The sequence below is a fragment of the Gadus chalcogrammus genome, chromosome 2 (assembly GCF_026213295.1).
Source record: "Gadus chalcogrammus isolate NIFS_2021 chromosome 2, NIFS_Gcha_1.0, whole genome shotgun sequence".
In the NCBI taxonomy this organism is placed as follows: Eukaryota; Metazoa; Chordata; class Actinopteri; order Gadiformes; family Gadidae; genus Gadus; species Gadus chalcogrammus.
In genome coordinates, this window is record NC_079413.1 from 24,238,226 (window position 1) to 24,265,541 (window position 27,316).

The following is a 27,316-nucleotide window of genomic DNA, read 5'->3' on the forward strand; positions in this document are numbered from 1 at the left end:
CACCATCAGCCTTAAACACCACCACCCTTCAACACCACCACCCTTCAACACCATCACCCTTCAACACCACCACCCTTCAACACCACCATCCTTAAACACCATCCTCCCGGGCCTGCTGCAAGACTAGCTCTCCCAGCTGCCCCTGCCGGGGTGGAGGTTGGGGTTAGGGCTGAAGGTCCTGATGGTTAGGGCTTGGGTTAGGGCTGAAGGTCCTGATGGTTAGGGCTTGGGTTAGGGCTGAAGGTCCTGATGGTTAGGGCTTGGGTTAGGGCTGAAGGTCCTGATGGTTAGGGCTTGGGTTAGGGCTGAATGTCCTGATGGTTAGGGCTTGGGTTAGGGCTGAAGGTCCTGATGGTTAGGGCTTGGGTTAGGGCTGAAGGTCCTGATGGTTAGGGCTTGGGTTAGGGCTGAAGGTCCTGATGGTTAGGGCTTGGGTTAGGGCTGAAGGTCCTGATGGTTAGGGCTTGGGTTAGGGCTGAAGGTCCTGATGGTTAGGGCTTGGGTTAGGGCTGAAGGTCCTGATGGTTAGGGCTTGGGTTAGGGCTGAAGGTCCTGATGGTTAGGGCTTGGGTTAGGGCTGAAGGTCCTGATGGTTAGGGCTTGGGTTAGGGCTGAAGGTCCATGTCTCTGACACGGGGACCACCATATCCCCTAAAGGCTTCCTCAAATCCCCCCATAATGAGGGTTAGGGGGAGGAGTCTGCCTACAGGGTAAGGGGGAGGAGTCTGCCTACATGTGGGAGAAGGACTTTGTGTGTAGTTTGTGTACGTGTGTTTAGTTTGTGTGTTTGTGTGTAGTTTGTGTGTGTGTTTTCCTGTGTGTGACTCAGTGCGTGGCAGAGATCTGCTAGTAGAACGATCACATGAACGTATGGAAAAATGGATTCCAAAATGCATCATTCAGTTAGAATTTAGTTTATTGTTAGCAGGACATCAAGGACATTTCTATGCAGTATTTATTTTACATAGTAAAACACAGTAAAGCTCAAACGGTGTGATAAAGTCTCTCTGAATGCTCTCTACTTTTAACCCTTTCTGCTCTTCAGCATCTTCAGGTACATCCCGAGGGACTTCTGGACGGAGGCTTGGGTGATGAAGCTCACAAAGTTGTGGACGTCGGCCTCCCTGTTGGACAGCAGCTTGTCGATGGTGGGCTTCCTCATCATGGCCTTGGTCGCCTGCCTAGCGTGCTCTGAAAGGAAAGGGAGGGGCCAAGTGTTATCACTGAGGGGGTGGTGAGGCCGCGTGTACCCAGCTGTTAGGAGCTCTTCAAGTCGCAGGTGGGGAACACAGAGATGTTTTCTCTATCTGAACCAGCAGGAACATTTGTATGGGAACATACTAACTGTATGGGTGAACCTGGGCTAACCTGAGGTAGCCCGTACCACTGGTTAGTATTAACGGTAACCAGCTAAACGCTAAAGGGTTTGGCCTAACCTGTGGTAGCCCGTACCATTGAGTAGGGTTAGGTTTAACGCTAACCTGTGGTAGCCCGTACTACTGGTTAGGGTTAACGTTAACCTGTGGTAGCCCGTACCATTGAGTAGGGTTAGGGTTAACGTTAACCTGTGGTAGCCCGTACTACTGGTTAGGGTTAACGCTCGGCTAACCTGTGGTAGCCCGTACTACTGGTTAGGGTTAACGTTAACCTGTGGTAGCCCATACCATTGAGTAGGGTTAGGGTTAACGCTAACCTGTGGTAGCCCGTACGACTGGTTAGGGTTAACGCTAACCTGTGGTAGCCCGTACGACTGGTTAGGGTTAACGCTAACCTGTGGTAGCCCGTACTACTGGTTAGGGTTAACGTTAACCTGTGGTAGCCCGTACTACTGGTTAGGGTTAACGCTAACCTGTGGTAGCCCGTACCACTGGTTAGGGTTAACGTTAACCTGTGGTAGCCCGTACTACTGGTTAGGGTTAACGTTAACCTGTGGTAGCCCGTACCATTGAGTAGGGTTAGGGTTAACGCTAACCTGTGGTAGCCCGAACTACTGGTTAGGGTTAACGTTAACCTGTGGTAGCCCGTACTACTGGTTAGGGTTAACGTTAACCTGTGGTAGCCCGTACCATTGAGTAGGGTTAGGGTTAACTCTAACCTGTGGTAGCCCGTACCACTGGTTAGGGTTAACGTTAACCTGTGGTAGCCCGTACCACTGGTTAGGGTTAACGTTAACCTGTGGTAGCCCGTACCACTGGTTAGGGTTAAGGTTAACCTGTGGTAGCCCGTACTACTGGTTAGGGTTAACGCTAACCTGTGGTAGCCCGTACAACTGGTTAGGGTTAAGGTTTACCCTAACCTGTGGAAGCCCGTACCACTGGTTAGGGTTAAGGTTAACCCTAGGGTTAAGGTTAACCCTAACCTGTGGTAGCCTGTATCACTGGTTAGGGTTAACGTTAACCAGTGGTAGCCCGTACCACTGGTTAGGGTTAACGCTAACTTTTGGTAGCCCGTACCACTGGTTAGGGATAACACTAACCTGTGGTAGCCCGTACCACTGGTTAGGGTTAACACTAACCCCTGAAGGATTAGGGTTGCGGCTCTAGGACGGTACTCTCGTTCATACCATTGATGGCGAGCCACTTGCCCATGGTCTGGGCGGCTGTGTTCACCACCTGGTCTTCTGGAACCAGTTCATCCACCAGTCCGATCTTCAGGGCCTCGGGGGCGGAGTACAGCTTGCCTAGTGCCAGAGCCAGCTCTGTGGTCCGGTGCCCCACGGTGTTCACCATGGTGTCTTTAAACCTGGGGGAGAACCAAACGCAATCCCTCCTCGTTAAGGTTGGTTTCTATTGAAAGTTGAACTATGTCTTATATGATCGTCAGCATAGATTGTAAGTAAGAGAACAATGGAGTCAATCCATGTTTTGAATGTTCCACTGTGCCCAGTCACCGTTTATTTGATGAGCTCTTTGGGGGGCTACCCTAACCCTAAGCTGTGTGGAGCTCTTTGGGGGGCTACCCTAACCCTAAGCTGCGTGGAGCTCTTTGGGGGGCTACCCTAACCCTAAGCTGCGTGGAGCTCTTTGGGGTGCTACCCTAACCCTAAGCTGCGTGGAGCTCTTTGGGGGGCTACCCTAACCCTAAACTGTGTGGAGCTCTTTAGGGGGCTACCCTAACCCTAAGCTGTGTGGAGATCTTTGGGGTGCTACACTAACCCTAAGCTGCGTGGAGCTCTTTGGGGTGCTACCCTAACCCTAAACTGTGTGGAGATCTTTGGGGTGCTACCCTAACCCTAAACTGTGTGGAGATCTTTGGGGGGCTACCCTAACCCTAAACTGCGTGGAGCTCTTTGGGGTGCTACCCTAACCCTAAGCTGTGTGGAGCTCTTTAGGGGGCTACCCTAACCCTAAGATGTGTGGAGATCTTTGGGGTGCTACCCTAACCCTAAGCTGTGTGGAGCTCTTTAGGGGGCTACCCTAACCCTAAGATGTGTGGAGATCTTTGGGGTGCTACCCTGACCCTAAACTGTGTGGAGCTCTTTGGGGTGCTACCCTAACCCTAAGCTGTGTGGAGCTCTTTGGGGTGCTACCCTAACCCTAAGCTGTGTGGAGCTCTTTCTGTGCAGCAGTTGATATCATTGATGTTGATTGCCGAGTCTGAGAGAGGGCTACATTTCCTGGACACATAATGGCAAGATAATTGAAAATAGTATAGGATATAATAGGATAACTGAAAACCCCTCCTTCCTAGATTTTATTTTTAAATTAAATGTCAGTGTTCAAATTCCCGCTGGAACGCAGGACATTTTGATTATTATACTTAATACCGTTCAATTTGCATTTGCGTCTGCCCTTGTTGACATGTTACTTACATATCAATTCACATCTTCTGCTTTTAGGAATTCTATACGTTAATGAAAAATTAAATAAAAAAAAAAAAGGGGAAGAAAGAATTGAAATCAATTGATCATCACATGTCCCGACCAATAAGGCGCTACGATGCCCAGCAGTGTCTCGTTGAGGCCAATGCTGTAGCGAGGGTTATCCGCCATGACCCGGTAATCACAGGAGATGGAGACCAGGCAGCCGCCAGCTGGGCTGGAACCCTGGACACACACACACACACACACACACACACACACACACACACACACACACACACACACACACACACACACACACACACACACACACACACACACACACACACACACACACACACACACACACACACACACACACACACACACACAAATTAAATTACTTTTAAATGCTTAAATAACCTAGCTCCCGCAGTACTCTGTCCTTTCGTGACAAAAAACAAATACGGGGAGTGGCCACAAGGGGAGCAGTAGGTGCTAACTGCATAGAGTGGCAAATTTAGGGCCCATCCGGTAGAGCCCATGGGACAACGAGGTCGAGAGATATGAATGGGTTTCAATGGAGGAAAAGTCATTATTTTCTTTATATGCCCTGAGTTACACATATGTTCATCTATATGTTCATCTAAATTGTTTTTTTTATGTACATTTCCATGCGTGATTTTCAAAAATATATACATCTGGGTTTGCTACTCAGAGTTTGCTAATCACTTTCTACTTTTGTGATGACCATTAAAGACATCAACTGATGAATTAACTTATCTCATATTTTATTAGAGAAAAAGCTTTTGTCACAAATATGACTTTCTATGAACAATGCAATAATCAATGCAGCTTGCATTACAACACAATATGGAAGCATGGAAAAAATATGTTTCAGTTTTCTTTTCTTCCTAATCTTTCTTTTCTATGCCATTAAAGGAAAAGCTGCTCTTGAATTAGAAGGAGTTCTTGTGTCTGGCAGTGAGTTTGCGTGCCTGCTATGCGTAGGCTGAATCGCAATTGTGTCAAGACAATCAGATTGGCCAATACACACTGATGATAAATTTAATAATTCTAAAATTACTAAAATTATCCCTCTCTGGCGAACAGAATGTTGCAGCAGGCAAAAAATACATATAAACTTTTCTTTTTTTAAAATTCCGATTAATAATTTATCTGCAACGAGACGGAAAAAAATCACGATGCATCGAAGAATCGATAATTCCCCCCCCCCCCTAGTGGTTAGTAAGGTTAGCGTGGACAGAGTAGGGTAAGAGTAGGGTTAATGCACACCGTCACATTCAGAATTGAATACAAGGTCTCCCTCCCCACCCACCAGGGCACCCACAGACATGCAGCACCCTCAGACCACCTAAGAGCAAACTCCACACCGTGGGCGATCGGGCTTTCTCCGCTGCTGCCCCCAGTCTATGGAACGCCCTCCCTGACCACCTGAAGGCCCCCAGACTATGGAACGCCCTCCCTGACCACCTGAAGGCCCCCAGACTATGGAACGCCCTCCCTGACCACCTGAAGGCCCCCAGACTATGGAACGCCCTCCCTGACCACCTGAAGGCCCCCAGACTATGGAACCCCCTCCCTGACCACCTGAAGGCCCCCAGACTATGGAACGCCCTCCCTGACCACCTGAAGGCCCCCAGACTATGGAACGCCCTCCCTGACCACCTGAAGGCCCCCCAGACTATGGAACGCCCTCCCTGACCACCTGAAGGCCCCCCAGACTATGGAACGCCCTCCCTGACCACCTGAAGGCCCCCAGACTATGGAACCCCCCCCCTGACCACCTGAAGGCCCCCCAGACTATGGAACGCCCTCCCTGACCACCTGAAGGCCCCCAGACTATGGAACCCCCTCCCTGACCACCTGAAGGCCCCCAGACTATGGAACGCCCTCCCTGACCACCTGAAGGCCCCCAGACTATGGAACCCCCTCCCTGACCACCTGAAGGCCCCCAGACTATGGAACGCCCCCCCTGACCACCTGAAGGCCCCCAGACTATGGAACGCCCCCCCTGACCACCTGAAGGCCCCCAGACTATGGAACACCCTCCCTGACCACCTGAAGGCCCCCAGACTATGGCCCTCCCTGACCACCTGAAGGCCCCCAGACTATGGAACGCCCTCCCTGACCACCTGAAGGCCCCCAGACTATGGCCCTCCCTGACCACCTGAAGGCCCCCAGACTATGGAACCCCCTCCCTGACCACCTGAAGGCCCCCCAGACTATGGAACGCCCCCCCCTGACCACCTGAAGGCCCCCAGACTATGGAACGCCCTCCCTGACCACCTGAAGGCCCCCCAGACTATGGAACCCCCTCCCTGACCACCTGAAGGCCCCCAGACTATGGAACGCCCTCCCTGACCACCTGAAGGCCCCCAGACTATGGAACCCCCTCCCTGACCACCTGAAGGCCCCCCAGACTATGGAACGCCCTCCCTGACCACCTGAAGGCCCCCCAGACTATGGAACCCCCTCCCTGACCACCTGAAGGCCCCCAGACTATGGAACCCCCTCCCTGACCACCTGAAGGCCCCCAGACTATGGAACCCCCTCCCTGACCACCTGAAGGCCCCCAGACTATGGAACGCCCTCCCTGACCACCTGAAGGCCCCCCAGACTATGGAACGCCCTCCCTGACCACCTGAAGGCCCCCAGACTATGGAACGCCCTCCCTGACCACCTGAAGGCCCCCCAGACTATGGAACCCCCTCCCTGACCACCTGAAGGCCCCCAGACTATGGAACCCCCTCCCTGACCACCTGAAGGCCCCCAGACTATGGAACGCCCCCCCTGACCACCTGAAGGCCCCCAGACTATGGAACCCCCTCCCTGACCACCTGAAGGCCCCCCAGACTATGGAACCCCCTCCCTGACCACCTGAAGGCCCCCAGACTATGGAACGCCCCCCCTGACCACCTCAAGGCCCCCAGACTATGGAACCCCCTCCCTGACCACCTGAAGGCCCCCAGACTATGGAACGCCCCCCCTGACCACCTGAAGGCCCCCAGACTATGGAACGCCCTCCCTGACCACCTGAAGGCCCCCAGACTATGGAACGCCCTCCCTGACCACCTGAAGGCCCCCCAGACTATGGAACCCCCTCCCTGACCACCTGAAGGCCCCCAGACTATGGAACCCCCTCCCTGACCACCTGAAGGCCCCCAGACTATGGAACCCCCTCCCTGACCACCTGAAGGCCCCCCAGACTATGGAACCCCCCCCCTGACCACCTGAAGGCCCCCAGTCTATGGAACGCCCTCCCTGACCACCTGAAGGCCCCCAGACTATGGAACCCCCTCCCTGACCACCTGAAGGCTCTCCAGACTATGGAATGCCCTCCCTGACCACCTGAAGGCCCCCAGACTATGGAACCCCCTCCCTGACCACCTGAAGGCCCCCAGACTATGGAACGCCCTCCCTGACCACCTGAAGGCCCCCAGACTATGGAACCCCCTCCCTGACCACCTGAAGGCCCCCAGACTACAGCTGTTTTTAAACTAAACCTTAAGACTTATCTTTTTAAAAAAGCCTTTTGCTAATTTCTCTTTTACTGCCTATGTATTATATGTTTTAACAACCCTTTTTCCTCCCTTTGAGATTTTGCTCTGCAAATAAACTGTATTATTATTATTATTATTATTATTATTATTATTATTAATGCAGCTCCTTGCTCCTAGGGGCTGAATCTACTCCTAGGGTTAAGGCACTCCATCTATTAGGGCTAAATGTTCTCCTAGGGTTAAGGCGCTCCATCTATTAGGTCTAAATGTTCTCCTAGGGTTAAGGCGCTCCATCTATTAGGTCTAAATGTTCTCCTAGGGTTAAGGCGCTCCATCTATTAGGGCTAAATGTTCTCCTAGGGTTAAGGCGCTCCATCTATTAGGGCTAATTGTTCTCCTAGGGTTAAGGCGCTCCATCTATTAGGGCTAAATGTTCTCCTAGGGTTAAGGCGCTCCATCTATTAGGGGCTAAATGTTCTCCTAGGGTTAAGGCGCTCCATCTATTAGGGGCTAAATGTTCTCCTAGGGTTAAGGCGCTCCATCTATTAGGGGCTAAATGTTCTCCTAGGGTTAAGGCGCTCCATCTATTAGGGGCTAAATGTTCTCCTAGGGTTAAGGTGCTCCATCTATTAGGGCTAAATGTTCTCCTAGGGTTAAGGCGCTCCATCTATTAGGGCTAAATGTTCTCCTAGGGTTAAGGCGCTCCATCTATTAGGGGCTAAATGTTCTCCTAGGGTTAAGGCGCTCCATCTATTAGGGCTAAATGTTCTCCTAGGGTTAAGGCGCTCCATCTATTAGGGGCTAAATGTTCTCCTAGGGTTAAGGCGCTCCATCTATTAGGGCTAAATGTTCTCCTAGGGTTAAGGCGCTCCATCTATTAGGGCTAAATGTTCTCCTAGGGTTAAGGCGCTCCATCTATTAGGGCTAAATGTTCTCCTAGGGTTAAGGCGCTCCATCTATTAGGGCTAAATGTTCTCCTAGGGTTAAGGCGCTCCATCTATTAGGGGCTAAATGTTCTCCTAGGGTTAAGGCGCTCCATCTAGGGGCTAAATGTTCTCCTAGGGTTAAGGCGCTCCATCTATTAGGGCTAAATGTTCTCCTAGGGTTAAGGCGCTCCATCTATTAGGGCTAAATGTTCTCCTAGGGTTAAGGCGCTCCATCTATTAGGGCTAAATGTTCTCCTAGGGTTAAGGCGCTCCATCTATTAGGGCTAAATGTTCTCCTAGGGTTAAGGTGCTCCATCTATTAGGGCTAAATGTTCTCCTAGGGTTAATGCGCTCCATCTATTAGGGCTAAATCCGGGCACTCACATTGATCGCTGCTATGGTGGTTAATTTGGAGCCGTAGAGGTTGAGCCATAGCTCCTGCACCGCTCTCCAGAATTCCCCGCAGTGTTCCGGGCTTGTTTGGTACATCTCCAGGATGTCAAGCCCAGCAGAAAATATCTTTGGGAGAGACTAGATGGACAAAAGATAAAATACGGATGTTAGCCTGTGGGTTGTTGAGACACATTGCATTTGTAAAACATTGGAAACATCATCACCAATTACATGGATATAATTGAGACTGTAATGGTGATTAAGGGCTATACAAATAAAATTGAATTGAATTGAATTGAATATAATGACAGGCGAGATAAAACGACAATCGTATCTTATATTTTTATTAGTGCTGTCAAGCGATTAAAATATTGAATCGCATTAATGTTATAGTTATCTATTTCTATTCTAAATATCCTTTGATTTCGTGCTGCTAGCCTTTCAGTGAGATCAGAGAGTGTTGAGAAGGACAGTAAGAAGAGAGACCCGCAGTGAATTCAACCCGGTCCACTAGACATCGGGTAGGTTCATGACAGTGGTAGGCCTACCGTAAAACTTCAACACACACACACACACACACACACACACACACACACACACACACACACACACACACACACACACACACACACACACACACACACACACACACACACACACACACACACACACACACACACACACACACACACACGTTGGCGGAGTGGTAATCGGGAGAGTCTGAGAATTCCCGGTGGGCCGTTAACGTTTCAGGGCTGTCGGGCTGATTACTGCGGGATAACAATATTGCGTTTATAAAAGTTCCTTGCGGCGCCGTCCGGCAGCCTGAGCTGCGCGCCCACAACCTCTCTCTCACTCAACAGACGCACCACTCACAAACTGTCAACCTCTCACTCACTCAACACAACAGACGCAACACTCACAAACTGTCAACCTCTCTCTCACTCAACAGACGCACCACTCACAAACTGTCAACCTCTCTCTCACTCAACAGACGCAACACTCACAAACTGTCAACCTCTCTCTCACTCAACAGACGCACCACTCACAAACTGTCAACCTCTCACTCACTCAACAGACGCACCACTCACAAACTGTCAACCTCTCACTCACTCAACAGACGCACCACTCACAAACTGTCAACCTCTCTCTCACTCAACAGACGCACCACTCACAAACTGTCAACCTCTCTCTCACTCAACAGACGCACCACTCAAAAACTGTCAACCTCTCACTCACTCAACAGACGCACCACTCACAAACTGTCAACCTCTCTCTCACTCAACACAACAGACGCACCACTCACAAACTGTCAACCTCTCTCTTACTCAACAGACGCACCACTCACAAACTGTCAACCTCTCTCTCACTCAACAGACGCACCACTCACAAACTGTCAACCTCTCTCTCACTCAACAGACGCACCACTCACAAACTGTCAACCTCTCTCTCACTCAACACAACAGACGCACCACTCACAAACTGTCAACCTCTCTCTCACTCAACAGACGCACCACTCACAAACTGTCAACCTCTCTCTCACTCAACACAACAGACGCACCACTCACAAACTGTCAACCTCTCTCTCACTCAACAGACGCACCACTCACAAACTGTCAACCTCTCTCTCACTCAACAGACGCACCACTCACAAACTGTCAACCTCTCACTCACTCAACAGACGCACCACTCACAAACTGTCAACCTCTCTCTCACTCAACAAAACAGACGCACCACTCACAAACTGTCAACCTCTCTCTCACTCAACAGACGCACCACTCACAAACTGTCAACCTCTCTCTCACTCAACAGACGCACCACTCACAAACTGTCAACCTCTCACTCACTCAACAGACGCACCACTCACAAACTGTCAACCTCTCTCTCACTCAACACAACAGACGCACCACTCACAAACTGTCAACCTCTCTCTCACTCAACAGACGCACCACTCACAAACTGTCAACCTCTCTCTCACTCAACAGACGCACCACTCACAAACTGTCAACCTCTCTCTCACTCAACAGACGCACCACTCACAAACTGTCAACCTCTCTCTCACTCAACACAACAGACGCACCACTCACAAACTGTCAACCTCTCTCTCACTCAACAGACGCACCACTCACAAACTGTCAACCTCTCACTCACTCAACAGACGCACCACTCACAAACTGTCAACCTCTCACTCACTCAACAGACGCACCACTCACAAACTGTCAACCTCTCTCTCACTCAACAGACGCACCACTCACAAACTGTCAACGTCGCAACCAAGTCAATTTTGTCCAGAGGGGAGTAACTGAGCGGCCCTACCCAAAGTGGTACAGCCCAGGTGGGCCTTGAACTGTGATTGGTCAGAAAGACGTAACAGCTAATAACAACATTGAACTCACGTGCAGGCTCGAACACAGTGACACACAAACACACACACAAGTTTGTGCGTCGTGCTTGTTGTTTTGTTTCCGGTGTAGCTAGATCCGGTATGGTGTTGTCGTTTTTCCTAACGTGACTAGTTTTTGCTAGACAGCAGGTGAAAAACCTACAACGTTTGCAAAGCCAAACGAGCCTTAAAATTGGTTTGCGTTAACGCCGTTAATAACGCATTAAACTGACAGCACTAATTTTTATATTCCTATATAAAAATTGTATAAAAAATGATTTGCCTAACACATTTACATTTATCAGACGCTTTTATCCAAAGCGACTTACAACCATTCACACAGCGACGGCGGAGCCAAGCGTGCAAGGCAGCCATCTTGTTGGGAGCAGTTAGGGGGAGGTGCCTTGCTCAGGGACACCTCGACACTCAGCTAGTGAGCAACCTACTGGTTACAACTCACCCGCCCTACCTGAGCTAAGCCGACACTACGCATGGATGGATGTCGGGACATCAAAACAACAGTTGTCAGCTTGGTACAACCCAACTAGACAGTGAGGTTGAACAAGTGTTCCCTGTCTGTAAAGCGTGTGGACCTACTGAGGTGATGATAACTCCACGACAGCTCTTATCCATCTCAAGCTTCTCTAGTGTTGTGGTGAACTCTGTCAAAAGATCCAGGTTCAGGCTGTTGACAGGTGGGCTCTGCATCCACATAACTGCTACTCCTACAAGAGCCCAAACCCACTTTAATTAATAACACAAGGTGCAGGGGTTAGCTAACCCTAACCCACTTTAATGAATAACACAAGGTGCAGGGGTTAGCTAACCCTAACCCACTTTAATGATTAACACAAGGTGAAGTGGTTAGCTATCCCTAACCCACTTTAATGAATAACACAAGGTGATGGGGTTAGCTAACCCTAACCCACTTTAATGAATAACACAAGGTGAAGGGGTTAGCTAACCCTAACCCACTTTAATGAATAACACAAGGTGAAGGGGTTAGCTAACCCTAACCCACTTTAATGAATAACACAAGGTGCAGGGGTTAGCTAACCCTAACCCACTTTAATGAATAACACAAGGTGAAGGGGTTAGCTAACCCTAACCCACTTTAATGAATAACACAAGGTGAAGGGATTAGCTAACCCTAACCCACTTTAATGAATAACACAAGGTGCAGGGGTTAGCTAACCCTAACCCACTTTAATGAATAACACAAGGGGTTAGCGAACCCTAACCCACTTTAATGAATAACACAAGGTGAAGGGGTTAGCTAACCCTAACCCACTTTAATGAATAACACAAGGTGCAGGGGTTAGCTAACCCTAACCCACTTTAATGAATAACACAAGGTGAAGGGGTTAGCTAACCCTAACCCACTTTAATGAATAACACAAGGTGATGGGGTTAGCTAACCCTAACCCACTTTAATGAATAACACAAGGTGCAGGGGTTAGCTAACCCTAACCCTAACCCACTTTAAAGAATAACACAAGGTCAAGGGGTTAGCTAACCCTAACCCACTTTAGTGAATAACACAAGGTGCAGGGGTTAGCTAACTCTAACCCACTTTAGTGAATAACACAAGGTGCAGGGGTTAAGGCCGATATATGCTCTGTTTTAGACGTAACGCGTAAGCACGTAAGATACATAACCCCCCCTTGCGCGGTAAAATATCCCCCCTTACGTGCTTAAGTGCGTCTCCCAGAATTCCTGACTATGCGACTAAAACACTACGGCCCTACGCAGCTCGCAAAGACTGTGATTGGCCAGCTAACCACATCCTTTCAGGAGTCTCACATTTCCGGTTTTACAGCATAATAGCGCCATTTTTAAAAGGCCGTGACAGAAGCGAATGAAGAATTTTGAAGAAGGAGAAGAAGAAAACACAAGAACGAATTATGATAATTATAAATATAAACAAGCCAGCGATTTCCACTTCCACGCCCACAGATTTGTTCGTTGCTCCCCCTACTGTTCTGGCGGAGAATCCCCTTGCAACACGCGCAATCCTTAAGGAATCTTAAAGGAACCGTAAATCAAAACTTGTCTAAAACAAGTCCCTTGTGTAAATTACGTGCTTACGTCTCTGCGTCTAAAACGACCCTAAATCGGCCTTTAGCTAACCCTAACCCTAAATGGCGGGCTCCTCTTAAGCGATTGGCTGCTGTTCTGAAACCACTGCGGGGGCAAGGCATGGAAACATTTGGGATAATGTCGTACACAAGAAAATTAAATATTTAGAATAGGTCTAGTCGTTTTTAGATATTTAACACAGAAATCACACATATTATGACTTTAACAGAAGACACACAAAAATACCTGTGCTTGGGTCAAGATCTACTTTAATCTTGGAGGAAGTGCTGTTGTTCCTCTTCTGACAAACCAAGTGTGGGAGGGTTCGAGGTCCATGTCTTGAGAAAACCTGAGGCAGGAACCCTTTGAAAAAGAAAGGAATGGATCAGTTCATTGTTTCTTATAGTGTGACATAGTTGAGTAAGTAGCAATGATTCATTGAAAAGATATCAGTATTCTTAAAGTAGGAACTGGATAACTTATCAAAACAAAATGATTATACTAGAAAATTAAATCGTATTTTAGTTGTAAGGACTAGAATAGTCTAACTTATATTCTATTTTAATATAATATTAGTAGTCTAATAGTAGACCACAGGCAACAGTTTATTTTTCTGGAATTTGGACAGTTTTCCACTATATACGATCAATCGTGGCTGGCACCATTACCATTTGAACACTTAACACTTACACTTTACTACGTCTCACTACATTTAGTTCCACTGTTCAGGTTTTCCAACTATTAATACTTACTTTATTATTATTTATTAATGTGATCTATTGATACTGCTACCTTTACATACATTTTTTTTTTTACTTATCTTTATCTCTAGCTTATTTACTTTATCTTGTATTTTTGCTGCTATGTGACTGTTGAGGAACCAAGCCTACAAATTGACTCTTGTGTAGGCTTATTTGTAGAAAAAAATGCATAAAATAAACTCTACATCTGAATCTATTTTATTCTAATAAATAAAGAAAAGCCATCAACTTGAAACTTTATTATGCATCTAAAACAGAAGTCGGTTTTGGTCCTCAATGACGTAGTGACCTTAAAAAACTCTAAATATCCCTGAACTTCTATGGACTCTAGAACATGTATACTTTATGCTTTAATAACAAGGCTCTTCGATTTGTAACGATTTCTGCTAGGGTTTGTTCTATACATTGTATAATCGTAGTGGTTTATCTGCTTTGATATGTTGACAATGTTGTCTCGTTGTTTTAGCTTTAAATTTATCTCCAACGTATAGATGACTTGTATTTGTATGCCTTAATATGTTGTTGGTTGTAAAACTTTCACAAATCTTATTTAGAGGATATTGTAAAACTGCAGGATCATGATTTAGATCAGATCGTAGGACTGCAGGATCATGATTTAGATCACTTCGTAGGACTGCAGGATCATGATTTAGAACACTTTGTAGGACCGCAGGATCATGATTTAGATCACTTCGTAGGACTGCAGGATCATGAGCACCTATGCGTGCTTGGTGTATATATAATATATAATATAACCAAGTATAACAGCAGATAGGAGCTGCATTGTAAAACATTGACCTTTGTTCCAGTTCGCACACATTATCTAGTCGTCTCTCATGCATGTGACAAGATGTCATGCTTAGTTAAATCCATATTCTATTAACATGTGTTTACCTGCAACGCCGCACTTAGAGAGTCTCCTCAGTGCGTTCGCCATGCTGTCCTGAAGGTTTAGTTGATAAATGAAGATAATACAAGAAAAAAGGTTAGACTAGACTTCCCCTGTTCGCACAAGGAAGAGGCGGTCCGCGTTAACTCCGCCCATGCTACGCGTCATCTGCGACCCTGAGAGATATCATATAATATTATATATATAGATATATATATATATATATATATATATACACACACAATAATATATATATATTCTATAGATAGATAATCATGTATATATAATAATATTACTATAAAACAATAACGGCCCTGAGCGTTAAACAGCTCATATATATGTATATATGCACAGAATAATACAGAATATAATAATATATATGATAATTTAATAATAATATATAATAATAAACAGCTCATAAAAACACTAACGTTTAATTGTTTGGATTTAACCACCTACTCTACTGTTATGCTGAATGTTTTAAATTCATAACATTTCATACAATTTGTGTTTTCTTCATCGTATGGGTTGCTCGATTAAAACTACAACCATTAACATTCAGGCCTAAATGGTGTGTTGATAATTCGTTCCCATTTCAGATGTAGGGATTCGATTTTCCTTGTAGGAAGACGGAATATCTGAGCTATAATGAAGCGTATACCATCAATTCATTATTAACAATTCACAAATTGATGGGCACACACACAAACTCACACGCATGATGGAAATTATTACCATTCGTAACATTAGTAGTAATAAATATTATATATATTTATGTATAAAACATTCAGACTTCTTCAAAAGGAGAAGGACCAACATACTGATATCGACAGCATAATCTGGATCAGGTGACAATACAATTAATTTGTGTAAACTTGGCAGTTTTCACATGTAAGGGATCAATAAAGTGTCTATCTATCTATCTATGTAGAAAGTTGCACTTTCGACACATCTGCTTAGAAGCAAAACAAAAGAGGAGCAATACAATTTACTAACACATTTAACAGCAGGATCTGAACAGCGAAATACTGGGAAGAAAAGCTCAAAGATGGAGAGATGAGGAGGGGAGGCTTTACCCTGAGAGACACATTGGAGAGGGAGAGAGGGTGAAACAGGGTGGAGGCTGTGAGGGTGGAGGCTGTGAGGGTGGAGGCTGACCCTTGGTGTGTGAGGGAGGGTGCAGCAGAGGGGGGGGGTAACCCTTGGTGAGAGAGGGAGGGTGCAGCAGAGGGGGGGGGTAACCCTTGGTGAGAGAGGGAGGGTGCAGCAGAGGGGGGGTAACCCTTGGTGAGAGAGGGAGGGTGCAGCAGAGGGGGGGGGGGCTAACCCTTGGTGTGTGAGGGAGGGTGCAGCAGAGGGGGGGGGGGGCTAACCCTTGGTGAGAGAGGGAGGGTGCAGCAGAGGGGGGGTAACCCTTGGTGAGAGAGGGAGGGTGCAGCAGAGGGGGGGGGGGCTAACCCTTGGTGAGAGAGGGAGGGTGCAGCAGAGGGGGGGTAACCCTTGGTGAGAGAGGGAGGGTGCAGCAGAGGGGGGGGGGGCTAACCCTTGGTGTGTGAGGGAGGGTGCAGCAGAGGGGGGGGGGGCTAACCCTTGGTGTGTGAGGGAGGGTGCAGCAGAGGGGGGGGGGGCTAACCCTTGGTGAGAGAGGGAGGGTGCAGCAGAGGGGGGGGGGGGGGTAACCCTTGGTGTGTGAGGGAGGGTGCAGCAGAGGGGGGGGGGGCTAACCCTTGGTGAGAGAGGGAGGGTGCAGCAGAGGGGGGGGGTAACCCTTGGTGTGAGAGGGAGGGTGCAGCAGAGGGGGGGGGTAACCCTTGGTGAGAGAGGGAGGGTGCAGCAGAGGGAGGGGGGCTAACCCTTGGTGTGTGAGGGAGGGTGCAGCAGAGGGGGGGGGGGGGGGCTAACCCTTGGTGAGAGAGGGAGGGTGCAGCAGAGGGGGGGGGGGGCTAACCCTTGGTGAGAGAGGGAGGGTGCAGCAGAGGGGGGGGGGGTAACCCTTGGTGAGAGAGGGAGGGTGCAGCAGAGGGAGGGGGGCTAACCCTTGGTGTGTGAGGGAGGGTGCAGCAGAGGGGGGGGGGCTAACCCTTGGTGAGAGAGGGAGGGTGCAGCAGAGGGGGGGGGGGGGCTAACCCTTGGTGTGTGAGGGAGGGTGCAGCAGAGGGGGGGGGTAACCCTTGGTGTGTGAGGGAGGGTGCAGCAGAGGGGGGGGGTAACCCTTGGTGTGTGAGGGAGGGTGCAGCAGAGGGGGGGGGCTAACCCTTGGTGAGAGAGGGAGGGTGCAGCAGAGGGGGGGGGGGCTAACCCTTGGTGAGAGAGGGAGGGTGCAGCAGAGGGAGGGGGGCTAACCCTTGGTGTGTGAGGGAGGGTGCAGCAGAGGGAGGGTGCAGCAGAGGGGGGGGGGGGGGCTAACCCTTGGTGTGAGAGGGAGGGTGCAGCAGAGGGAGGGTGCAGCAGAGGGGGGGGGGGGGCTAACCCTTGGTGAGAGAGGGAGGGTGCAGCAGAGGGGGGGGGGGCTAACCCTTGGTGTGTGAGGGAGGGTGCAGCAGAGGGGGGGGCTAACCCTTGGTGAGAGAGGGAGGGTGCAGCAGAGGGGGGGGGGGCTAACCCTTGGTGAGAGAGGGAGGGTGCAGCAGAGGGGGGGGGGGCTAACCCTTGGTGAGAGAGGGAGGGTGCAGCAGAGGGGGGGGGGGGCTAACCCTTGGTGAGAGAGGGAGGGTGCAGCAGAGGGGGGGGGGGGCTAACCCTTGGTGTGTGAGGGAGGGTGCAGCAGAGGGGGGGGGGCTAACCCTTGGTGAGAGAGGGAGGGTGCAGCAGAGGGGGGGGCTAACCCTTGGTGAGAGAGGGAGGGTGCAGCAGAGGGGGGGGGGGCTAACCCTTGGTGTGTGAGGGAGGGTGCAGCAGAGGGGGGGGGGCTAACCCTTGGTGAGAGAGGGAGGGTGCAGCAGAGGGGGGGGGGGCTAACCCTTGGTGTGTGAGGGAGGGTGCAGCAGAGGGGGGGCTAACCCTTGGTGAGAGAGGGAGGGTGCAGCAGAGGGGGGCTAACCCTTGGTGTGTGAGGGAGGGTGCAGCAGAGGGGGGGGGTAACCCTTGGTGTGTGAGGGAGGGTGCAGCAGAGGGGGGGGGGGGCTAACCCTTGGTGAGAGAGGGAGGGTGCAGCAGAGGGGGGGGGGGCTAACCCTTGGTGTGTGAGGGAGGGTGCAGCAGAGGGGGGGGGGGCTAACCCTTGGTGAGAGAGGGAGGGTGCAGCAGAGGGGGGGGGTAACCCTTGGTGTGAGAGGGAGGGTGCAGCAGAGGGGGGGGGGCTAACCCTTGGTGAGAGAGGGAGGGTGCAGCAGAGGGGGGGGGGCTAACCCTTGGTGAGAGAGGGAGGGTGCAGCAGAGGGAGGGGGGCTAACCCTTGGTGTGTGAGGGAGGGTGCAGCAGAGGGGGGGGGGCTAACCCTTGGTGAGAGAGGGAGGGTGCAGCAGAGGGGGGGGGTAACCCTTGGTGTGTGAGGGAGGGTGCAGCAGAGGGGGGGGGGGCTAACCCTTGGTGTGTGAGGGAGGGTGCAGCAGAGGGGGGGTAACCCTTGGTGAGAGAGGGAGGGTGCAGCAGAGGGGGGGGGGGGCTAACCCTTGGTGTGAGAGGGAGGGTGCAGCAGAGGGGGGGGGGGCTAACCCTTGGTGAGAGAGGGAGGGTGCAGCAGAGGGAGGGGGGCTAACCCTTGGTGTGTGAGGGAGGGTGCAGCAGAGGGGGGGGGTAACCCTTGGTGTGTGAGGGAGGGTGCAGCAGAGGGGGGGGGTAACCCTTGGTGTGTGAGGGAGGGTGCAGCAGAGGGGGGGGGGCTAACCCTTGGTGAGAGAGGGAGGGTGCAGCAGAGGGGGGGGGGGCTAACCCTTGGTGAGAGAGGGAGGGTGCAGCAGAGGGAGGGGGGCTAACCCTTGGTGTGTGAGGGAGGGTGCAGCAGAGGGAGGGGGGCTAACCCTTGGTGTGAGAGGGAGGGTGCAGCAGAGGGAGGGTGCAGCAGAGGGGGGGGGGGGCTAACCCTTGGTGAGAGAGGGAGGGTGCAGCAGAGGGGGGGGGGGCTAACCCTTGGTGAGAGAGGGAGGGTGCAGCAGAGGGGGGGGGGGCTAACCCTTGGTGAGAGAGGGAGGGTGCAGCAGAGGGGGGGGGGGGCTAACCCTTGGTGAGAGAGGGAGGGTGCAGCAGAGGGGGGGGGGGGCTAACCCTTGGTGAGAGAGGGAGGGTGCAGCAGAGGGGGGGGGGCTAACCCTTGGTGAGAGAGGGAGGGTGCAGCAGAGGGGGGGGGGCTAACCCTTGGTGAGAGAGGGAGGGTGCAGCAGAGGGGGGGGCTAACCCTTGGTGAGAGAGGGAGGGTGCAGCAGAGGGGGGGGGGGGGCTAACCCTTGGTGTGTGAGGGAGGGTGCAGCAGAGGGGGGGGGGGCAAACCCTTGGTGAGAGAGGGAGGGTGCAGCAGAGGGGGGGGGGCTAACCCTTGGTGAGAGAGGGAGGGTGCAGCAGAGGGGGGGGGGGGGCTAACCCTTGGTGAGAGAGGGAGGGTGCAGCAGAGGGGGGGGGCTAACCCTTGGTGAGAGAGGGAGGGTGCAGCAGAGGGGGGGGGCTAACCCTTGGTGTGAGAGGGAGGGTGCAGCAGAGGGGGGGGCTAACCCTTGGTGTGTGAGGGAGGGTGCAGCAGAGGGGGGGGGCTAACCCTTGGTGAGAGAGGGAGGGTGCAGCAGAGGGGGGGGGCTAACCCTTGGTGAGAGAGGGAGGGTGCAGCAGAGGGAGGGGGGCTAACCCTTGGTGTGAGAGGGAGGGTGCAGCAGAGGGGGGGGGGGCTAACCCTTGGTGTGAGAGGGAGGGTGCAGCAGAGGGAGGGTGCAGCAGAGGGGGGGGGGGCTAACCCTTGGTGTGAGAGGGAGGGTGCAGCAGAGGGGGGGGGGGCTAACCCTTGGTGTGTGAGGGAGGGTGCAGCAGAGGGGGGGGGGGGGCTAACCCTTGGTGTGAGAGGGAGGGTGCAGCAGAGGGGGGGGGTAACCCTTGGTGAGAGAGGGAGGGTGCAGCAGAGGGGGGGGGGGCTAACCCTTGGTGTGTGAGGGAGGGTGCAGCAGAGGGAGGGTGCAGCAGAGGGGGGGGGGGGGCTAACCCTTGGTGTGAGAGGGAGGGTGCAGCAGAGGGAGGGTGCAGCAGAGGGGGGGGGGGGGGGCTAACCCTTGGTGAGAGAGGGAGGGTGCAGCAGAGGGGGGGGGGGGGCTAACCCTTGGTGTGAGAGGGAGGTGTGCAGCAGAGGGGGGGGGTAACCCTTGGTGAGAGAGGGAGGGTGCAGCAGAGGGGGGGGGGGGCTAACCCTTGGTGTGAGAGGGAGGGTGCAGCAGAGGGGGGGGGGGCTAACCCTTGGTGTGTGAGGGAGGGTGCAGCAGAGGGGGGGGGGCTAACCCTTGGTGTGTGAGGGAGGGTGCAGCAGAGGGGGGGGCTAACCCTTGGTGTGTGAGGGAGGGTGCAGCAGAGGGGGGGGGTAACCCTTGGTGTGTGAGGGAGGGTGCAGCAGAGGGGGGGGGCTAACCCTTGGTGTGAGAGGGAGGGTGCAGCAGAGGGGGGGGGGGCTAACCCTTGGTGAGAGAGGGAGGGTGCAGCAGAGGGGGGGGGGGCTAACCCTTGGTGAGAGAGGGAGGGTGCAGCAGAGGGGGGGGCTAACCCTTGGTGAGAGAGGGAGGGTGCAGCAGAGGGGGGGGCTAACCCTTGGTGTGTGAGGGAGGGTGCAGCAGAGGGGGGGGGTAACCCTTGGTGAGAGAGGGAGGGTGCAGCAGAGGGGGGGGGGGCTAACCCTTGGTGAGAGAGGGAGGGTGCAGCAGAGGGGGGGGTAACCCTTGGTGAGAGAGGGAGGGTGCAGCAGAGGGGGGGGGGGGCTAACCCTTGGTGAGAGAGGGAGGGTGCAGCAGAGGGGGGGGGCTAACCCTTGGTGTGAGAGGGAGGGTGCAGCAGAGGGGGGGGGCTAACCCTTGGTGTGAGAGGGAGGGTGCAGCAGAGGGAGGGTGCAGCAGAGGGGGGGGGGGGGGCTAACCCTTGGTGTGAGAGGGAGGGTGCAGCAGAGGGGGGGGGGCTAACCCTTGGTGTGAGAGGGAGGGTGCAGCAGAGGGGGGGGGCTAACCCTTGGTGTGAGAGGGAGGGTGCAGCAGAGGGGGGGGCTAACCCTTGGTGTGTGAGGGAGGGTGCAGCAGAGGGGGGGGGTAACCCTTGGTGAGAGAGGGAGGGTGCAGCAGGGGGGGGGGGGGGGGGGGGGCTAACCCTTGGTGTGAGAGGGAGGGTGCAGCAGAGGGAGGGTGCAGCAGAGGGGGGGGGGGGGCAAACCCTTGGTGAGAGAGGGAGGGTGCAGCAGAGGGGGGGGGGGCTAACCCTTGGTGTGTGAGGGAGGGTGCAGCAGAGGGGGGGGCTAACCCTTGGTGAGAGAGGGAGGGTGCAGCAGAGGGGGGGGCTAACCCTTGGTGAGAGAGGGAGGGTGCAGCAGAGGGGGGGGGGGCTAACCCTTGGTGAGAGAGGGAGGGTGCAGCAGAGGGGGGGGGGGCTAACCCTTGGTGAGAGAGGGAGGGTGCAGCAGAGGGGGGGGGGGGCTAACCCTTGGTGAGAGAGGGAGGGTGCAGCAGAGGGGGGGGGGGGCTAACCCTTGGTGAGAGAGGGAGGGTGCAGCAGAGGGGGGGGGGGGCTAACCCTTGGTGAGAGAGGGAGGGTGCAGCAGAGGGGGGGGCTAACCCTTGGTGAGAGAGGGAGGGTGCAGCAGAGGGGGGCTAACCCTTGGTGAGAGAGGGAGGGTGCAGCAGAGGGGGGGGGGGCTAACCCTTGGTGAGAGAGGGAGGGTGCAGCAGAGGGGGGGGGGGGGGCTAACCCTTGGTGTGTGAGGGAGGGCACTCGACACAGATTGGCAGGACTCGGACCAGTACTGTGCTTTAAGTGCACCACAGACATCCCGGCTGTCCTGACCAGTAGGTAGAACCTTTAGTAATTACTATTTTTGGTACTTATTCTGAATATTAATATACATTTTTGGTATATTTGTTGTATTTTGGGCCGTATCCATGGCTGTACAGAAATAGACATGCTTCCAGCTGTAACGAGGATAATGGGATTGTGAGTGTGTTGTTACTGCTTGTTAATAACCTTATGGTGAGGGTAGTGCCTTACGAACTACTGTCAACAACTGATTGTAGTCTGGTGGTGAACTTCACTGCGGTGATGTACATAAGAGACGGACGGACTGAGATGGATGGATTGAATCCCCTGTATGGGGCTTTGCTGGATTGTATCATTAGCCTTTTGACCCAAAGCCTCCGTTCCACTGTGTGTTTGTTTGTGCGTTTGTGTGTCCATTTGGTGCATTGGGTATGTTCGGTTCTGTTGGTAACATGCAACACCGCCTGCTTCAGTACAGGTGTGATCGAAGCTTTATGGAAAATCTATAGCAGTACGTCACACATCCCTGTTACCGTGGGGACCTACAGCAAGTACCCTGAAGACAAGAGCCTCCCTCACTCACTCACACACACACACACACACACACACACACACACAATCACACAGACACACACACACTCACACGAACGCACACACACACAATCACACAGACACAGACACACACACACACACTCACACACAATCACACACACACACACACACACACACACACACACACACACACACACACACACACTCACACGAACGCACACACACACACACACACACACACACACACACACACACACACACACACACACACACACACACACACACACACACACACACACACACACATCCCCACTATATGGATCTGATGCAATCTGACAATGGCAGTGGATGTGAAGAGGAGGACTGGAGACTATCTTCTTCAGACTTCTTGGATAATTTCTCTAACCAATCAGAATCTCAGGGGGAGGAGCCAATGTTTGGACTGTCTGAGTTAGGTTGGTAAAAGGCTATAATATATAATTTATAGCTATCCAGTATAATATGCTTCCAGGAATGTTTGAAATGAAAATATAGCAGATAATATTTGTGTTATGCATAACATGTGTCAAAAACTACAGCAACTAACTACAACCAACTAACTACAACTAACTAACCTCTATTGTACTTTTCTTATTTGTGTTGTTCAAAATAGTGTGTGTGACTGCGGTGTGCATTCTGTTGATGCTGCTTGGCATTCTGGGTAATATGTTAACTATCTTGGTGGTTTGGCTCCGCCCCCACATGAGAAGCTCCACCTACTTGTACCTGAGTAGTATGGCAGTGAGTGATCTGCTGATTCTACTACTGCTCCCCCTGGATCTGTATAAGGTACCCTAACACACACACACACACACACACACACACACACACACACACACACACACACACACACACACACACACACACACACACACACACACACACACACACACACACACACACATTCACACACACACATAGACACACACACACACACACACACACACACACACACACACACACACACACACACACACACACACACACACACACACACACACACACACACACACACACACACACACACACACACACACTTTCATATTTCATATGATTACATTCTAATTGGTAATTGAACTTTGGAATCATTTCAGGGAACCAATCACAGTGACATGAGCACTGCAGTGCTGAGGTTGGTCATTGTTCTCTGGTTCTAGTGACTCCTGGTCCTTCTCTGTCTGAAGGCATTTCTCTGTTCCTTCTGGGTCTCCCTACCAATCCCTCACCCTAACCCTAACCCTCACCCTCACCCTAACCCTCACCCTCACCCTCACCCTAACCCTAACCCTCACCCTCACCCTCACCCTCACCCTCTCACCCTCACTCTAACCCTCACCCTCTCACCCTCACCCTAACCCTCACCCTCTCACCCTCACTCTAACCCTCACCCTAACCCTCATCCTCTCACCCTCACCCTCACCCTAACCCTTACCCTAACTCTAACCCTCCCCTTCACCCTCCCCCTCACTCTTACCATCCCCCTCCCCCTTAACCTCACCCCATAACCCTCACCCTCTAACCCTCCCCCTCTTCCCCTCACCCCGCCCCCCCCCCAGCTCTGGAGGCCCCGGCCCTGGCCCCTGGGGGACGCGGCCTGCAAGCTGACCATGTTCCTCTCCGAGTGCTGCACCTTCTCCACCATCCTGCACATCACCTTCCTCTCTCTGGAGCGCTACATGGCCGTCTGCTGGCCCATCCTCACCAAGACCTTTGTGACGCGCCAGCGTACCAAGGCCCTGATTGGCTGCCTGTGGCTGGGGGCGGCGCTCAGTGCCACGCCCGTGCTGCTCATGGTCGGTGTGGAGGATGTGGGGCAGGAGACGGGGCAGGGGGCGGGGCAGGGGGCGGGCTGGGTGGAGGTGGAGGTGCAGCGGGCGGAGAGGAGGGTGGACTGGGCAGGAAGCGGACGGGGGCAGGACGAGGGATGCCTGACAGGGGGGTTTGTGCCCGGGCCGCGGGATGGGGCGACGGAGCTGTGGCCGGCCGGGGGAGAGGGGGCAGAGGGGGGAGGGGATGAGACGGAGGAACGGGTGGAGGGACGCCAGCAGAGAGAGGGCGGGACGGAGGGGGAGGCCGGGCTGTCTGCAGCGACGGCAGGAGGAGGAGAGGCGGACAAAGGTGGAGGAGGAGGTGACAGAAAGAAGAGTGGATGTGGAGGATCAGTGACGGAGGCTGCAGTGAAGGAGAGACCCCCGAGGAGAGGAGAGCGAGGCGGGGGAACAGAGACCCCGCCGGACAACGCAGAGTGCCGCTGCACAGACTACGCAGCCACCTCTGGCCTGATGTCAGCCATGATGATCCTGTCTAACCTGTACTTCCTGGTGTCGCTTGGCATCCTGGCCGTTGTCTACAGCCTGATTGGACGTACACTGATGCTCCGCCCCCCAAGCAGCCGAAGAGATAAAAGCCATCGGTACACTGTCAAGATGCTCGGTGAGAAATACGGTACACACTACAATACAAGCTGAATTCACACCTCTGTGGACCCCACGTTGAAAACAAGATGAGGGCCCCAACGTGCAGGCCTGCCCTGGTCCTGGGAGGGTACATGTGGGCGGCTCTGGGCCGAGCCGTGTCGGGCGCAGGTCAAACCAAGACACCTCACATGCTCCTTGACCGCCTTTAACCCTGGGAGCACTGGAGTTAGGACTTAGGTTAACCCTAACCATGGGACCACTGCCTCTAGTGATAGAGTTAGGACTAAGTTTAACACTAACTCTAACCCTGGAGTTAGGACTTAGGTTAACCCTAACCATGGGAGCACTGCCTCTAGTGATAGAGTTAGGACTAAGGTTAACCCTAACCCTTACCCTGGAGCAAGGACTTAGGTTAACCCTAACCATGGGACCACTGCCTCTAGTGATAGAGTTAGGACTAAGGTTAACCCTAACTCTAACCCTGGAGTTAGGACTTAGGTTAACCCTAACCATGGGAGCACTGCCTCTAGTGATAGAGTTAGGACTAAGGTTAACCCTAACCCTTACCCTGGAGCAAGGACTTAGGTTAACCCTAACCCTGGGAGCACTGCCTCTAGTAATGGAGTTGGTTTCCATTCTGTCTTACCACATGTTATATTATTATCCTCCTCTCTCCCCTACCTCCAGGGGTCAACATCCTGTGTCCACCTTATCACGTGGTTATTATTGTCTCCTCCCTCTTCCTCCCCGACCTCCAGGGGTCAACATCCTGTGTCCACTTTATCACGTGGTTATTATTGTCTCCTCCCTCTTCCTCCCCGACCTCCAGGGGTCATCGTCTTGGTGTTTGTCCTGTGCTGGCTGCCGTTCCACATCGGCCGGACGATCCTGTCCTTCTCCCTGGGCTCTACGGTCGGACAGGAAGTGTACATGGGAGCCAACATGGACCAACAGCGGCCCTCTGGAAACGTGACGGACGGAAACACAGCCAAGATGGCCGCACGCCCCGTCCCAGACGGGCTACTGAACGAGGTCACGGACGCACACGCCCTACGAGGTCACGGAGAACGACCCTTCAACACAGGAAGGCTGACAGAGCACATGGAGGTCCAGACGGAGGTCCAGACAGAGGCCCAGACGGAGGCCCAGACGGAGGTCCAGACGGAGGCCCAGACGGAGGTCCAGACGGAGGCCCAGACGGAGGTCCAGACGGAGGCCCAGACGAGGGCCCAGACGGAGGCCCAGACGGAGGTCCAGACGGAGGTCCAGACGGAGGCCCAGACGGAGGCCCAGACGGAGGCCCAGACGGAGGTCCAGACGGAGGTCCAGACGGAGGTCCAGATGGACCCCTACCTGCTCTACCACCTGACTCAGTACTTCAACCTGGTCTCCTTCATGCTGTTCTACCTGAGCGCCGCCGTCAACCCGCTGCTGTACAACCTGATGTCGGGCCGGTACCGCCAGGCCGTGCGCAGCCTGACGCGCGGCCTGGTGCACCCCCGCAGCGGCTTGGGGAGCGGCGAGGGGAGCGGCGTGCGCGCCCTGCCCCCGCCCCCCTCCACCACCACCACCATGTGAACCTCGTCTGAACGAAGGAAGGGCCATGTTTAATGTTATACATATAGGATGGGAGAATCAATGGAAGTGAACACTTAGCTCTCTAGATGTGTGTGCATATCATTAGTAGGAAAACCCTTACATGTGTTTACAAGTCTGTGTGTGTGCGTTGTGTGTGTGTGTGAGTGTGAGTGTGTGTGAGTGCTCTTACATCTCTATATGTCACAGGGCTATTCTTGGAATTGATGCCATCAGGCAAACGGCTGATGTTTGGTGTGTATTGCATTACACACTGTGATATGTCAGAAGTTGATATTAATGTTTTCATTAGAGTCTCTGGTTCTCGGGAGCACAATCCCGTTCAGCGAAGCCAGCAGCAGGGACCACAGACCACACCTCATGGAGAGGTACATGTCCTAATAACACACAGAGGTACATGTAACACACAGAGGTACATGTAACACACAGTGATACATGTCATACTGCAACATGGTCTCACAGGAATCCGTGAAATGACTACGGTCGGACGCTTAACTCGAAATCCACGGAATAACAGTGTCATTTACTTGCATTGGAGCAAATTCCGTGGCCACATCACGGACAATTGAAGTGATTCCGTCAGACCACCACGGATTTTGAGTTAAGCCCCCGCTGTGGTCAAATGTGGCACACACACAGATTGAAACGGGAGCACACACACAGATTGAAACGGGAATCTGTGTGTGTGCCACGGAATATCATTGTCATTTACTTGCATTGGAGCAACTTCCGTGGACACAACAAGGACAATTTAAGTGTTTCAGTGAGACCACCCCGGGTTTTGATTTAATCCCCCGTGGTCGACTCGCTCGTTGAAACGGGGATCCGTGCGTGAGCCACGGAACATCAGCGTCATTAACTCGCATCGGAGCGAATTCCGTGGCCACATCACGGAAATCGGCGTGTTTCCGTGATGTGGCCACGGATTTCGAGTTATTCGTCCGTAATCATTTCACGGATTCCTGTGAGACCAGGTTGCAACCTAACACACAGAGGTACCTGTCCTACTAACACACAGAGGTACATGTCATACTAAT

The 27,316-nt window shown here is 52.7% G+C and overlaps 2 protein-coding genes across 2 annotated transcripts; one reads left to right on the forward strand and one right to left on the reverse strand.

The window, feature by feature from the left end:
- Positions 1–877: 877 nt before the first annotated feature.
- Positions 878–14,925, reverse strand: eci1 (enoyl-CoA delta isomerase 1). Its single transcript, XM_056605705.1, has 7 exons — positions 14,760–14,925; positions 13,351–13,467; positions 11,623–11,750; positions 8,634–8,780; positions 3,924–4,045; positions 2,564–2,742; positions 878–1,191 (listed from the first exon to the last, which is right to left on the reverse strand). Exons 1-7 carry the CDS (start codon positions 14,800–14,802, stop codon positions 1,025–1,027), a joined length of 903 nt encoding a protein of 300 aa, XP_056461680.1. The 5' UTR covers positions 14,803–14,925; the 3' UTR covers positions 878–1,024.
- Positions 14,926–22,968: 8,043 nt separating this feature from the next.
- LOC130402686 (growth hormone secretagogue receptor type 1-like) lies at positions 22,969–26,261 on the forward strand. The gene is made up of 5 exons (XM_056607001.1): positions 22,969–23,055; positions 23,823–24,074; positions 24,474–24,699; positions 25,513–25,595; positions 26,025–26,261. The coding sequence occupies exons 1-5, from the start codon at positions 22,969–22,971 to the stop codon at positions 26,259–26,261; spliced, it is 885 nt and encodes a 294-aa protein (XP_056462976.1).
- Positions 26,262–27,316: the final 1,055 nt, after the last annotated feature.